The sequence below is a fragment of the Gallinula chloropus genome (genome assembly GCF_964237585.1).
Source record: "Gallinula chloropus genome assembly, chromosome: 12".
In the NCBI taxonomy this organism is placed as follows: domain Eukaryota; kingdom Metazoa; phylum Chordata; class Aves; order Gruiformes; family Rallidae; genus Gallinula; species Gallinula chloropus.
Window position 1 is genome coordinate 19,320,137 of NC_140097.1, and position 14,965 is coordinate 19,335,101.

Below are 14,965 nucleotides of genomic sequence, written 5' to 3' on the forward strand. Positions count from 1 at the left end.
CTTTGTGGTGATTTACTTTAAGGCTTTTTTGTAAATCCAATATTAATTGTGCTAACTGGAGGTCTATAGCAAGGCACGTGTTACCCCTGTTGTTTAACGGTTTAGCGGAGAGACAAAGCAGCTGCTTTCTGACTGAGACAGAGGTAGAGCCAAAACATACGTATACTATATTAGTCACATTTTATGAGTAATAAAATGTTTCATTACAAGTTGTATACGTTTAGAGGTTTCACCTAAGTATGAAATGGAAACTTTTCAGTCTGAAGAGTTCAGAAACCAAAAAATACTACTTAGAATTGTTTGCGTTGAGATTTTTCAGATGAGAAATTAATGATTGAGTGCTTAATTGAATGACTTGTTAGACATTTTATTGAATAATTAATCTCACAACCAAATACTTCTTTTGAGCAAAGTTCTGTCAGTTCTATAGATAACTTAGTAAATTCTGTCCAGGTGTCAAATTTTCATCTGAACTACAAGCAGCAGCTTTCTGGATTTCTAATGCCTTTCTTCCTCCCCCCTCCTTTTCCTTATTATGTATTTTTGGCAGTCAGTACAAATGGGAGCCAGATGACCAACTTGAAAGTTTATGAAGTAGCCTTTCTGAGTCCTGAGAAAGTATGTAGCAATAAAATCTATTGGGAAGATACTCAGATTTACGTTTTTCTTTCATTTTCATCCTTTTTTTAATGTAGATAACACTGTCAGCTGGAGTATTGCTGGGGACAAACAGTGAAGCTCTTTGGTGAAGTTTTTGTGTAGGTGCTGCCTTGTTTAGAAACCAGATGTATGTAGTAAATCTGTGAACTGGAGAATGGCTCTAGGTATTTGGTCTAAACTTCTTTCTAGTTTGTAATCGGTTACCACTTTCTGAACCATTAGGATATTATGCGAATGCTTTTAGCTCAGCTCATATGCAAATTAAACAATGTCATTCGTTAGGCTTAGAGCTTACTCTATGATTTTGCTGTAACTATATAACTCACCTGTAAGGGGAACAGGCTCAGTAGTAATCGAACTTGGACTCTGAACCATGTTGGTTGCTGTTCTGTTGGAATAATAAAAACAAGTTTTCAAGTGACTAGGATGTTAAGATGTTGTCTGCTGCATAGGAACTTTAAGTCAGAAGTTCTCTGTGTAAAAGGGTGGATTTAGGGAGGAAGAGAGAAAAAGGTTGCGGCATCAATACCATCTTCAGTCCCTCATGGTTTTGTGTGTTTTTCAGAAGGAATGACAGCAGCTTTGCTTTGTACTTTCTTCTTTTCAACTGCTACCCCCCACCAAACATCTATGTTAAGATTTCATCTGGCTCTGGGGTATCAAGTTTTTTTCCAATGCTTGAAGGGTAATCAAAGGATAACTGTTCTAAGGGAAAGGTATTAAGTATTGAAACAGAAAGCATGATATAAAGTAATAAATATATTTGTTATGAGAATTTATTTTCTAAGTACTGAAATCCTAGATTTCATAGCTATGTTCATGGAATACCTGGGCAATAGCTTAGCTGTTCCCTTATATATGACAATTTTAAAAAATGAGGGATAGTTACTGGATAAATGCAGCCTTGAAAATTTATGAATTTGTCATGCAAAAAAGCTCTTACGTGCTTTTATCTGCAAGAGAAGAGGCTCTGTAACATTAGGAGACTTCAGGAACAGCTTCTGCAGAAAACATTGTCAAAAGTCTGTTTTCATCAGGGTCACAAGATTTCAGTGGTATGCTTACCACAAAAACATTGTGTAATGTGTGTATTCGTCGTTGTTATCCAAGCACTTAGAAGAAACTCATGAATGCTTGCTTTCAAATAAATTTGAAGTGATACATGAAGTAATTACTTGGGCATGATGTAACCAAGGTTTACCTTACTCTATAGTTTTACTGTCACTTCAAACTGTTAGTGCCAAATAAAATTCTGTCACATATGTTGTCTGCTTGTCATCCTTTGTGACAGGAAGAAAAAACGTAGCAACAAATAAATTCAGGTAGAAACTGTTTTTGTCTGAACATGTGACATGCTCGTATCAGCACAAGGAAGGGAACAGCACAAGTAGCTGCAAATGAGAAAGGAGAGTGTTGCATCTTTCAGCAACAGTGCTGCTTTATTCCAGTTCGAAGTTACTCAAAATAACCGCAGTAACCACATGATTTGAAATGAAAACTGTGGTTCATATGCATTGGCAGTTGGGAAGCTAGTGGGAAGCCTTCACCCTGGCAAGCAGGATGTGCTTTTTAGTCATCGTTAGTGCTTAGCAGCATGATAGATAGGTACCTGTTTCTTGGACTCTTAGTTATAAGGATCGGTGTACTTAGAAGGTGGTTTCTTTTCCAAAAACCTAAACAAACTCTGTTAACTAATTGAGATCTAGTTTTTGAAGAGCCTCTTGATAATGTGTTTATGCTATGCTTTCTGATTTGTCACGTGTGCCATTTTTGGTTTTACCCATGGGAACACAGTTTTGGGGACTGATATCCCCACAAAATACTTTCACCTGAAATGGTAGGCATTTTATATGTTTTGTGAGACTATGAAAGGTATCTGAAGGTGTAAATGAAGTACAAGACTTCTTTTTCTTTCTTCTTCTAGTAAGAGAGAATCCAAGTTAATCTAACAAGGGACACTTGCTTTCTGGATTCTGCTTTCAGAAAAAACTTAGCTTTAGGGGGGAAAAGGTTACATCCAGAGTAGCTGTAAAATTTGTTCCCCACTGTTGCTTTCTATTGTGATAGACTGTGAAGAATAAAGGGGCTTTCAGGAGAGAAAAAGAGAGAAGTTGAGTGGGGATGGATGGCAGAAGATCAAAATTAAGGTTCAGCAGCTGGGAAGGAATATACTATTTAGTAGTGTTCATGTGTCAAGAACAGATAAAGTGAAAAGTCAAACTGAAAATATCCTAGAGGAGATGAGGAAAGATTTTGTTTTGCAGGCAGATGAGCAGGTTTTGTGAGTTATTTGAACTGGCTGATGTTCAGCTCTGTCTATTTATCTTGTACGTGAAGCGGCCTCATATATTCCGCCCTGCTCAAAGCTTTAATACGATGAGTTCATTTCTCTTCTCACCTTTCTACTAACACTTCAAAAGGCTGACCAAAAAACAAATTTTTCCTTCAAAACTAACCATGCAGGAGTACACTGCAAAACCTGCCACAAGCAGTTCTCCAGTGTTGCCAGAGAAAAATTAAACTGATATAAATGGGAGGGCAAGTTTGTCTCTTTGGTGCTTCATAGGTGCTACCATGTTAATTACCTTTTTACCATGTTGGTGTTGAGTGGTTCTTACATAACGTGTAGGAGACAGCTTTCCTTTCCTAGCATTGCTTTGAAATGCTGGAATGTGTTTTGTAGTGGAACTGAGGGTTGGTAGCTGATAGATCTAGTTTGAGGTGCTTATGTCTCATTCCTGGTAAACCTCCACAAGATGCTGAAGAACTGATTGACCTGAAATGAACCAGAGTAGCAGTGAGGATAGGTAGCCTTTTCTTTCTGTGAGGTTGGTAGCTGGAAATTACTTCTCTGGGGTGCCTGTAGGAATTATGCAGAAGCAGGGACTGGCATTGCCTATATAGAAGACCTGTGATTGTGTGATGGGAGGGAAGAACAAGAATTTGGAGATGTGAGGGAGAACTTTATTGCTGGGATGCATGGGTTAATAGGACTTTGAAGCACTAAGGTTGCTATCAAGATGTTCCTTATGAAATAAACTAAAGCTGAGATTTTTTTTTACAGTTCTAAATACTCAGGTTTGTTCTATATTTAGGCACAGAAAATGTATTTTTGCAGCTGCTTAAAGACCTTGGCTTTCATCTTGTATCATAGTCTCTAAAGGACAATACTGGCAAGTTCTGCAGTTCCTGGGTTTTATTATTGTTAAGTGTTCTTGGAAGAAAGAAGAACAGATTATTACTTAGCTTCCTCATGCCTGTTTAACATTGGGAATCACACATAATGTTCAAAAAATTAGTGTCTTCTCTTGGGTAGAAATGTGATGGGGACAAATTAGATTAGACACAATTTTTTTCTTCATGTGGAAGGTAACATGTTCAGTTTTCCCTAGCATCTCTTTTGTATGAACACTTAGTGTTGACCAGTTGCTCTGCATTTGAATAATTATAAAGGTTTTATAGAGTACATTGAAGTAGTCTAATACGATGTACAAAATAATGTGCAAGCAGTGAAACACAGATTCACGGTTCAAGAGAATCAAGGCATGAAGTGATGTTAAAAGTGAACTAAATGTTTGTCTTTATTTTCTTAGGGTTTTTTTTCTTATCTGTATCATTTTCTTTTTTCTGACACACACTCTTCTGCTTGACTGTTTCTGTGGTCTGACTGATTTTTACCTTCTAAATTATTTTAATCTCTTTGGTACTGCAGTATGTATTGTCTGCTGTACGCATAGGTAATGTGGAACTTCTGAGACCACTGCATCCCCCTCTACTTTTTGTTGAGATCCTGAAAGAGAAGTGTAAACATAATTTTAAGGCAGTTTAATCTGTGTGCTTATGTTGGAGCTGCATTCGTTCTGGTGCAAAAAGCCAGAGTAGGAAAACTGGAGGAAGTTGTCTCTTAATTTGTTTTGGAGCAGTGCACAGAAACTGGGCTGAAGGCGATACTATCGAAGAGTTGTGTAGTATTAGGCAAAATCTAGTCCAATTCAGTGTACTTGAAGGATGGGGGAGGGTTCAGAGGTAGTAGTAAATGTGAAAAATATGGTCATCATGTCTTAGAGAACCCTGAAAACACTTCTAAAGATTCAGAATGACCAAGAAAAGTTTCAGATATGAAGTAGCTATGCATAAAACCCTCCAGTATTTTTATGAAAAGTTGCAACAGTTTCCAGTGCTTAGTGAATTAGATTAAGTTTAGGTCACTGTCAGGGCCAGCAGCTGTGAAATAGAGACAGTTGAAAAATGACCTAGTGATTGTATGAACATCCTTCCATGTGTTCCTGATTTATACTCAGAATTTTTTAAAGCTGAAGACATTACCTTTATTCCTTGTGTTTCTAGAAAGGAGACTCCTTGTATAAGTTAGTGTGTTATAAATGAACAAGGCACATTTTTAAAGTGAGGCATAAGAGTAAACAAATCACAACACAGTTAATAAATACAAATGGAAACTGGAGTGGTAGTACAGTATGCTATTTAACCAGACCCTTCTGTTGAACACATGTTCATCTGAACTTCACCTATATATCATGAATTATATCCTGAATCAAAAGCCAACCAAACTCTATTTATTAAAATGGCTTAGAATCCCTTCCTGAATTCATATTACTTCTTTATAAGGATTTAATAATTTGTTGAGAGCCATTACTATGTCTATAGGGACACTAGAGTCAGGACTCCGAGTCTAATTTGCCTAATGTATTTTACTTTGATGTTCCTGTTATATCTGTACCTGTTGTTATTTGTAGCATCTACTTCACTCTGTATTTATGGCTGATCTTCATATTTGTCTATTTTTCGTTGTGTTGTGCTTTACAATAGGGGAAGATTGAATTCTTTTTTCTCTGTAAATGTTTAATTTATGCAATGAATTATGGGTACAATGTATTTTTCCTTTAATCAGGTTGTTAGAAATTTTTGGTCAAAATGGTTTAAAACATTTTAGGATAAATGTGTATGTTTGTGAAGTTTCATAACTGCCAATACTGTATACACAATCTGATTTATAGCTGAAAAATTAATCTCTTGCCATAGTATTAGAAAATGATTGCAAAATCTTTGTGGTGTGTAACTTTTTATTTAAAAAATAACATGTTCTCCATTAATGTTTTTCAGATAGGACATTCCTATGTTTATTACTTGCAATGATCAAGTTGGAAAACGAAGGAAATTGATTTGTAGGGTAACAGTGGAATGTGAATACATTAAAAGTAGTCAGAAAAGTTGAAACGTAAACCATCTGTTTACTGTAAAGGAGTTTCTTTCCTAATCTATGTAACATTATCAGAATACGGAAGTAAATATCTCAGAAAGTATGCCTTGTAAGTATTAAATACCAACAATAAGAATAATGGAAAAAGGCAAATTATATTACTACTATTTTGAGGCTAAAGGAAGAAAGGCATTAAACTACTGTTATTTCTCTATTTTTATTTTTACAGTAGCCTCTTGTATAAATTTGGTGAAAAAAAAATTGGAGGTTTTGTTGTAGTTTAGAGAGTTTTAATTTTATGGATGAGATTTTAGTCATAAGCAAATATTTTCAAGAAATCTGGTAGGCTTTTCTGCTGTAGGTTTACATGGGTATCAAATGCTCTTCAGTGTGGTAATATAACCATGCTAATTGTTGCGCACTGTGGATAATGCGAAGTGGGAGGTTGGACTCAAGGATCTCTTGAGATCCTTTCCAACCCCTACAATTCTGTGATTCTGATAATATTTAGCTTAAAGTTCAAGAAGGCTCCATCCTTGTTTACATGGACAAGATTTGGAAATCAGGGTTTTTCAGAATAGTTTGTCCAAAGCTGATTGTAAAACTGAGACTTAATTTTTCTCAGTTGCTGGGTTTCTGGTTATGTTTCTGTTAGTGTGTTAATTGGGACCAGGAGTGCATTTTTTAAATGAATCTCCTGGAAAGCAGAGCTTACTGCACCTTGGTTCACATTGCAACACTCTGAAGTATGTGGGCTATTTTTGGGGGGTCTAGCAAACCAGGAGTTGTATGTATTTAGGGGTGCACCTGGTGTGCTCCAGCTGCTAATGGATTTTCAGTGGCTCATACCAGTCAGAAGTAAATCTTCCCTCCCTCAAAAAAAAGAGGGTGGGTCTCATGGCCTTATGACAAGCATTTTGCTCTACTGCTACACCCTGATGCGTCACCTTTATTGCTGATGCAGACAGAATATTGTAAAACAGATCAGGTTTTGTTTCTGTGTTTACTGACTCTGCTGTAAATAGACTAATTAAGCTGTTTGATACTTCTTAGGTTTTGTTGTTACTGGTAAAATATATAGTGTGTTACTTAATGTTCATGTCTTAGTTTATGAATCTGTTTCTCGCTAAGTATACATAATATTCTGAAAATAAACACTACAGCAAACATGAGGCAAGTACGTTTTGATACCAAAATCTATGTAGTTATGTTGTGGTATGATGCAATTTATACAGAGCTCCACACTTAGGAGTTAGGCTACTTGATGTACCTGGATGCTATAGAACACTGCAACATGGAGCATTTTAGATATGCTGTTCCCAAAGTTAATGACCAAGATTATGCCTTGGAATATAACCATAGTTGGTAGTGCTTAATGTAAAATCTTAAATTCAACTATATCAAGGCAATAAGCATATGCTAGTAGTGAAGAGCAAGGAGTATATAGAACTGGGGGTGAAATTCAAGATGCAGGTTAGTGTTCAATACCTGGTCTAAGACCATGGCCATAAGCAGGTGCTTGGGGAAGACAGAACAGGACAAGCATGTGTTATTCTTGTGTCATCCTGTCTGCAAATGTTCTGTTCTCCAGCTATTTTCAGCTCAGCACTTTTGTACCTACTGTGCTTTGTCTATTTAACAACCTGTGATGGATCTCTTCCAAGAAATGCAATTACTTATTTGGTCTTCCCTTGAAACCATGTGTAAAATGGATGCTGTGTTCAGGCGTGCATTTTGATGATCTGACTACTCATTGCTCACAAACTTCTGTTTGCCTAGATTGTACCTGGTATGTACTAGCTTCATTTCAAGGCTCCTTTCTCCTCTTCTGGAGCAGCTGATACCCAGACCCATCCTGTCTATGCAACTCATTATTTTGTGGGTGTCTTATGTCTGCCTTCAGCCATCTCTTTCCTGAGCTGTTGAGTTCTAGCCTGCTCAATGTTGCTTGTATAGAAGCTATTACCTGCCTTTCCTGATCTTATTACCTTTCTCTTATCCCTTTTAATTATGCTATGTACAGTTATTGCAGCTACCTGAAGGGCTTGAAAATCAGTACTTACTATGCTTAAAGTCTGAGTGAAGCATGGATTTATAGCGATGTTGTGCTGTCTCTTGTTTTCTCTTTCTAGTTACTCTCTATGTTTCATTTTTCTTTTTAATGCTACTAGGTATTAAGCTAGTGTTCTCATTGAACTGCTTATTATGGCTTCCAAGTCTTGTTCCTTAGTGGTGGTGGTGAGCTCATACTTCATTGGTTCTTATACAAAGTTAGTATCATCTTTTCCATGGATATCACTTTTCATTTAACAGTATTGAATTTCCGTGCTTACGTCAGCATCCTGAGCTCCTTTTACAGTTGTTCTTTGCTGGCAATTGGCAATCTTTGTTGTCATTCAGTTCTCAGCTTGATTTGTCTATCCTTTTGCGAGTGTAAGAAATTGAATATATTCAAGCACAGACCCTTTGCCAGGCTCCGTCCACAGCAAGAACTGACCACTTATTATTATGCAGTTTCTTATATTTTATTAGATTTTGTTTGCTGTCACCCCTTCATCAGTGGCAGTTGAATTTCCTTAAAAACCGTTCAGTAATTTTTGTAGGCTCTTTGGACCAGGGTCTTCCTTTTCCACAGCCTTCATGATTCCTTCAGATAACTCCAAGAGATTTGCAAGGTAAAAACATCATGGCTTTACAGAAGCCATATCGGGTCTTACCAGTGCAAATTGCATTTATCTATCCATTAATTCTGTGCTTTATAACTTCTCGGATCTAATACAGTCATAAATCTTTAGTTCCCTGAGCACCCTAAAATCTTTTTAGTGGTTAGAATTGTATTTGCCACAGATGAGGTCCAATATAATTAATTGAATGAAAAGTAAGATACAGTGGTTCTGCTTGTAATACAATTCTCACGTCCCATCTGAATGAATTTCAAGTAATAAGAGAGTTCTAGTTTTTTAATATGATCATTAATTTGACTAATATATTTCTTAACATTTAAGTATAAAAGTAGTTGCTATAAAGTCAATATCTTTAATTCTACTTTAAAGCTAAGCTTTGTTTCATAAATGCTTTAAAAAACAGAAAGTTCATATTAAAAGATACAATACTCATGGTCTATTTGAATAGTGTTCTCTTTTTTTCAAAGCTAAGCAAGCCTTTTTAAAAAGCCTGGTTACTTTAACTTTGTCTTTTGTGCATTAGTCACTTATGCTTAATATCTGAAATAGATGAAAAATTTTAAAGGTTCCCTACAGGTAATATGCTAGACATATATATTAACAAAAGGATACAGTTACAGCTATTTATGTTTAAATTTATATGCATTATATAAGATACAGTTTTGATAAGAGTATTTAAATAAAGTAATGAATACAAACATATAGTCCTCCTTCAGGAAGATAGAGATATGTGAGATTGATACATGTTAACAGACTTTTTTTTTTTAAAGAGAAAGATAAATTCTGCAGCACTGTACATTAGTGGGGTGACCGTAAAATATTTTGCCATAAATATTATATCTGTTGAAAAAGTAGATAAGGATAAGGGGAAGGAGACAAAGAAGAGACTTAGTTGACCCAAGACTCAGAAATTAATATGATACATTAAATTTTGTATCCACAAATTTTTACAACCAATTGTTCTTAAAACTTATATATGTTTTTAAAGGTTCTGTTCGTGGACTTCTGAGGAATTTCTTCCATTAAAAAAGTGTCGTTAAGTATTTTCATTTTGTTATCACTTTAGTTGTTGCATCAGAACCTGAAATGTACTAAAATGGGCTTCAAAAACTAACTGAACTTGTACAACAAAAGAAGCTTGTCTGAAACACTAGAAATTCAAATACAAATTTGAAAAATAATTTTATATAGGGTTTTAGTTTTTCTACACTTGTAAAATTGGTAGTATGGTGTAAAATTGGTAGTATGATGTATAGTTCTGTTTCTTGCATTTGTTTCTCTTGTGGAAAACACTAATTCTTCCTCACTGCTAAGAAGAGTGCTGGAAAAAAGTGCTGAAAAGGTACTGCATTATTTTATTTAAATTCTTTAATGTGTCCTATAGCTTATGTCCTTATTTGGATCTGATTCTAAGCATAAGACAAAATTTGCATAGCTCTAATAGTATAAAGTACTTTTCTTTAGATTGCTTAAAGCATTGTTCTACTTTGAAGCAGACTATAGCTAATTGGTATCAGCTGTGCTAGTATGGTCTAAATAATTTAGAAATCCTAGTATGCTATTATTTGTACATGCTCTGCTTGATGAACAGTTCTAATAAAAGGATTGCATTAGTTTTAGGTGCCTTCTAAAATGCTGTGATCTAAAGAATAGGAGAAAATGTATATCCTAATATTTCAGTTGCACTAATGTATGTCCTTATTTCTAGACCCTAGACCTTTGAGAAAAGGTTTATTGCCTGTATTACTGATCAACTAATATCTCCTTTGAAACATTTGTGATAATTGTGGTACAAGCTGAGAGATAAATATAATACATCTTGGGTATGACACTGCAAACATAATATGAGGAAGATTTGAAACTCAAAGCTTGTGATCTTTCTGTCCAATAAGAAGTTGGAAGGAGAAACATTTCTTATATTTGGAAGATGTGGAGGGATCTTGTGAAAGTGTTTTTCTGTTCTTACTCTCCTTTTCTCTAGTGTGTCTATTTGCTGCTACTGTCAGTGGCAGGTTGCATAGCTGGATGGATTTTTTGCCTAATCCACTTATTCTTATTGAGCGTGATATTGATTTGTATTTCAGTAAATTTGAAAGTTGAATCACTTTAGAACACAGAAGCTTTTTGAGGTCAATTTTCCTCAGCTTAGCTGCACACCCAATGATGTCTGTCATCAACCCAGGTTATATATTAGACTGCTCTCTAGTGCTGCAGTGAGTGCTCTTTGCTCCTGGTATTATGGTTTTTACTACATCACTACTCCACTTCTGTACCTATCCAACTGTTCTAAAAGTGATATGAATACACCATGACTAAGGAAGAGTTCCCGTATATGCTCGTTAACAATGATTACTTCATTGAAAGTAAGGATGAAAGTAGCTGTCTTCTGTTTCATGGTCTTCCTCAGTTTCATGATCATGTGTTTCATGATTGTCTTCTGCTTCTTCATACTCTTCTGGTGTTAAAAATCGTCGAAACACTGGTGTTCTTAGCTGAGTTGCCTTGCTGAGGTTGCCATTTTGTTCACCATAATAAATGGTTCGAATGTGAGGGAAGCAAAAGAAGGCGTACGTGCTTATTGGAACTGTAAGCTTATTCTGGTCGACCCTTAAATAGGTTAACTGGTTGATGTTCATTGGATCAATAGATGGACACATCAAAGTAATATTTATGTCTGTAAGAGAAAGAAAAATCTAATTTTAAATACAGAAAATAGTTATGTTTAAGTCCTATTGCAAAGTTAAAAGTTATGAGGATTTTAAACTTTAAACAGACAATACTTCTGTGGTGCCCAATATCACTATACACCACTTTGGGTTAAATTGTTTTTGTAGATAACAATTATAACAATTTTGGGGTTTGCAAATGGTAAGGTGATGGGGTAACCAAAAAAAGTACATGACTACCACTGCAATTTATGATTATTATTTTAAGTGAATGGGCTATTTTAATAATTTCTTCTATATTTTCTTTATACTATTTCTTTATATTTTTATCAATTGCCTAATCAGAAGCAAGTTTCAGAAGTTTAACTTGTTATATGAAAACCTGGTGTAACTTTTTAAAAAACCTGCAAATTAGGGGTAAGATGCAAAAATAAAATCCTTTCTAATTTCATCATGGTTTGCTCTCAACTAACAGAGGGTGTGTTTACATTCTCTTTTCAACAAGACAAGATGATACTTTTCCTGCACTGTAAGCAGATCAAATGCTATGTAACTGTATTTGCTCCTGAGAAGTACAATATGTATGAACTTTGATTCAGTTCCACATGAACTAAGTAGTTCAGAGCACTAATAGCTCAAGCTCACTTCTCTGCAAAGCAGGACATCAGAGTACCTCTTGAACAACATGCAAATGGGGTCTGTCTGATGGATTCTGTGCTTGGTTTATATATGACCTGAGAAGTTGTATGTTGGCAGGTCCTTGAAAGGATGCAACAAGAGATCACTGAATCATAGAATGCTTCAGGTTGGAAGGGACCTCAGAGATCATCTAGTTGCAAACCCCTGCCATGGGCAGGGACATCCTCCTCTAGATCTGGTTGCCCATCCAACCCAGCCTTAAACACTTCCAGGGATGGGGTGTCCACAGCCACTCTGAGTAACCCATTCCAGTGTCTTACCACCCTCCTTCTAAAGATTTTGTTCCTAATGTCTAATCTAAACCCACCCTCTTTCAGCGTGATGCCATTCCCTCTTGTCCTTTCCCTGCACTCCCTAGTGAACAGTCCTCCCACTTTCCTGTAGGACCCCTTTAAATACTCGTAGGCTGCCATTAGGTCTCCCTGGAGCCTTTTCTTCAGGCTAAACAAGCCTAACTCACAGCCAGCCTTGATAGGATAGCCCCTCCAGCTCTTTGGGTATCTTTGTGTCTGTTTCTGGTAACTTTTGATCTAGGCTAAGAGTTCTTAATTCTGGATGGAAAATATGCTCAACTTGCCCCCTCCCACAACCACAGCCAAAACCTACTAAATTTTTTGCTTTGAAAGATTTTCAGCTATTCACGTACTTTCAATGTCATTGTTTTCAATATACAAATGTTGCAAACTTCTTGGAATATAGAATACTTGTTTCAATTTGTTATGTCCAAGATTAAGTTCTACAAGGTTAGGTAGGTTAAAGGTGTTACGTGGAATGTTCTGCAGGTTATTGTGGGACATCCTTAGAGCAATGATTTTTGGTAGCCTGTTGAAATAGTTTTCTGGAATATAAGAAATAGAGTTATTTTCCAAAGACAGGTACATAAGTGATGATGGTAGGTCAGGAGGCATAGTCTGCAATTTGTTGTTGCATAAGTTGAGCTGCATTAAATTTTTCATGTTTGAGAGCGGTTTTCCTTTGAGTACCGAGTCGTCAAGAAAGTTATTGCAAAGGTCAAGCATGGTTACATTGGGTAATCCTTCCAATGCATTTCCAGGTAGCTGAGAAATCCTATTGAAACCAAGGAGAAGTCTCTCTAGAGAGCTGGGTAGTGGGGATGGAAATTCTTCTAATTCGTTATGCTGTAAATGAAGTTGCACTAAGTGGGAAAGTTTGGCAAAAACACCGTGGTCAATCATATGAAATTTAATTTTGTTGTGGCTGAGGTTAATTTCTCTTAAGAAGGTAACATTAGTGAATGGTCCTGCAGGCACAGCTTCAATATCATTGTGTTGCAGATAAAGTTGTTGGACGTGACTTGGGATATTTGGTATCATCTTAAGTTTACGATGATCGCAGTACATTGATAATGGAAAAGCTGATGGGCAAAAGCATTCTCTGGCACACACAACTGGAAAAGGCAAGTGAGGAACTTCAGCTTGTGTATTTGGATTAAAATAATACGGATGTTGATGATTTGGCTCATCATCATATTCGTCCTCAAAATCATAGTCTTCATATTGACAAAAGACCATAGCAGCCCAGAGGAGGTGAATGATTGATAGCTGGCTCAGAATCCCCATACTTAAGTTTGTGTGTTATATCCTGTTGATGGGAAGGAAAAAGATGCTTATTAAGTAGTCCTAAATTGTCACACAAAAGTTTCAGTTTTAAGAAGCTGCAATGTAAAGTTAAGTAGAATAATGCATTTTTGACAACGTTGTCAGTGACATTATTAGCAAAAACAAGTTTTAATCAGTATTTTCTCAGTAAACAACCATAAATGAGTATGCTATCCCTGAAGTAAATATAAGTTTTCTTGTCTGACTTCAGGCAAGTAACAGCTTGCTACCTGTGCTGTGCTGAAGCATAACCGTTAACAGCTGTCAGTATAAAAAGTTGTGGTCTTCATTCCTTTCTCACTTCAATTTATTACTGAGAAGTTGCAGGAGTTTTTAGAAAAGTTGGTATAGTCTGGGGTTTGTATTGGCCATTTGAGGTGTGCTCTCTTTCCAGTGTAATGGGTGAGCCTTACAAGTTAATTTTAAATGGGTGCAGATGGAGTTCCTGGGCAATGTTTCTTCCTCAGATCTTTGGAAACACAACCTCATTAAATTCCATCAAAATGAAAAGGTTTTCTGCAAATGTGTTAGTTATTCTTACTATGAACTTGTACTGAACAAATGGTGCGTGGTCAATAGTATCATAGATTGTTGTCTGGAAGGGACTTTCTGGTGATCTTGTACTCCAGTCTGGGTCTCCAAGGGTTTCCATATCCCAAGAGCAGATTAGAACAGCCTGGAATTTGGGTGAGCCTTGAAAATCTTTAAGGGTGGATGTTGTAGTTTTGCATGGCTGGGTTCCGGTGGAGAAGTCTTCCACGTGGGTGTTGGCAGCACCTTCCCCAGACCGAACCATCTCGGTAGCCCTCCCCTGGACTCTCTCCAGTAGCTCCCTGTCTGTCTTGAACTGGGGAGCCCAGAACGGGATGCAACACTCCAGATGTGGCCTCCCCAGGGCAGAGTAGAGGGGGAGGATAACCTCCCTCAACTGCTGGTCACGCTTTTCTTAATGCACCTCAGGACACTCTTGGCCTTTTTGGCACATCGGTGGATGATGCTAAACTTGTTGTCCCCCAGGACCCTGTTGTGTGACTGGGTTCTGGTGGAGAAGTGGGGGCTGCAGGGGTGGCTTCTACAAGAAGCAGCTAGAAGCTTTCTGCAGGCCTGAGAGAGTAACCACCATGTGACTCAAGGCCTGAGTCCTTGTTGACCAAGGCCAAGCCCATCAGTGATGGTCACAGCGCCTCTGGGAATAACATTTAGGAGGAAAAAAACCCACCAGTAGCCGCTTTTTTCCCCCAGAGAAGATGTAAGGAACTGTGCAGGCACCAAGGCCAGGGAAGGGGTGGGGAGGAGGCGCCCCAGGTGCCTGAGAGAAAGATGCCCTGCAGCCTGTGGAGAAACCTGGGCTGCCAGCCTGGGTCAAACCACCACAGTGGAATTCCAGCATGTCACAAAAATAATCGAAGTTAGAATTGT

General features: G+C 37.1%; 2 protein-coding genes across 2 annotated transcripts in view; one reads left to right on the plus strand and one right to left on the minus strand.

Moving 5' to 3' along the window:
* Positions 1-14,965, plus strand: part of CENPP (centromere protein P) — a gene marked incomplete at both ends in the record, with an annotated part of 136,337 nt that overhangs the window by 25,172 nt on the left and 96,200 nt on the right. The gene's annotated exons all lie outside the window — the stretch shown is intronic.
* Positions 10,917-13,507, minus strand: OMD (osteomodulin; the record flags this gene model as incomplete). Its single annotated transcript, XM_084269728.1, has 2 exons — positions 10,917-11,236; positions 12,574-13,507. The coding sequence occupies 2 exons, from the start codon at positions 13,505-13,507 to the stop codon at positions 10,917-10,919; spliced, it is 1,254 nt and encodes a 417-aa protein (XP_084125854.1).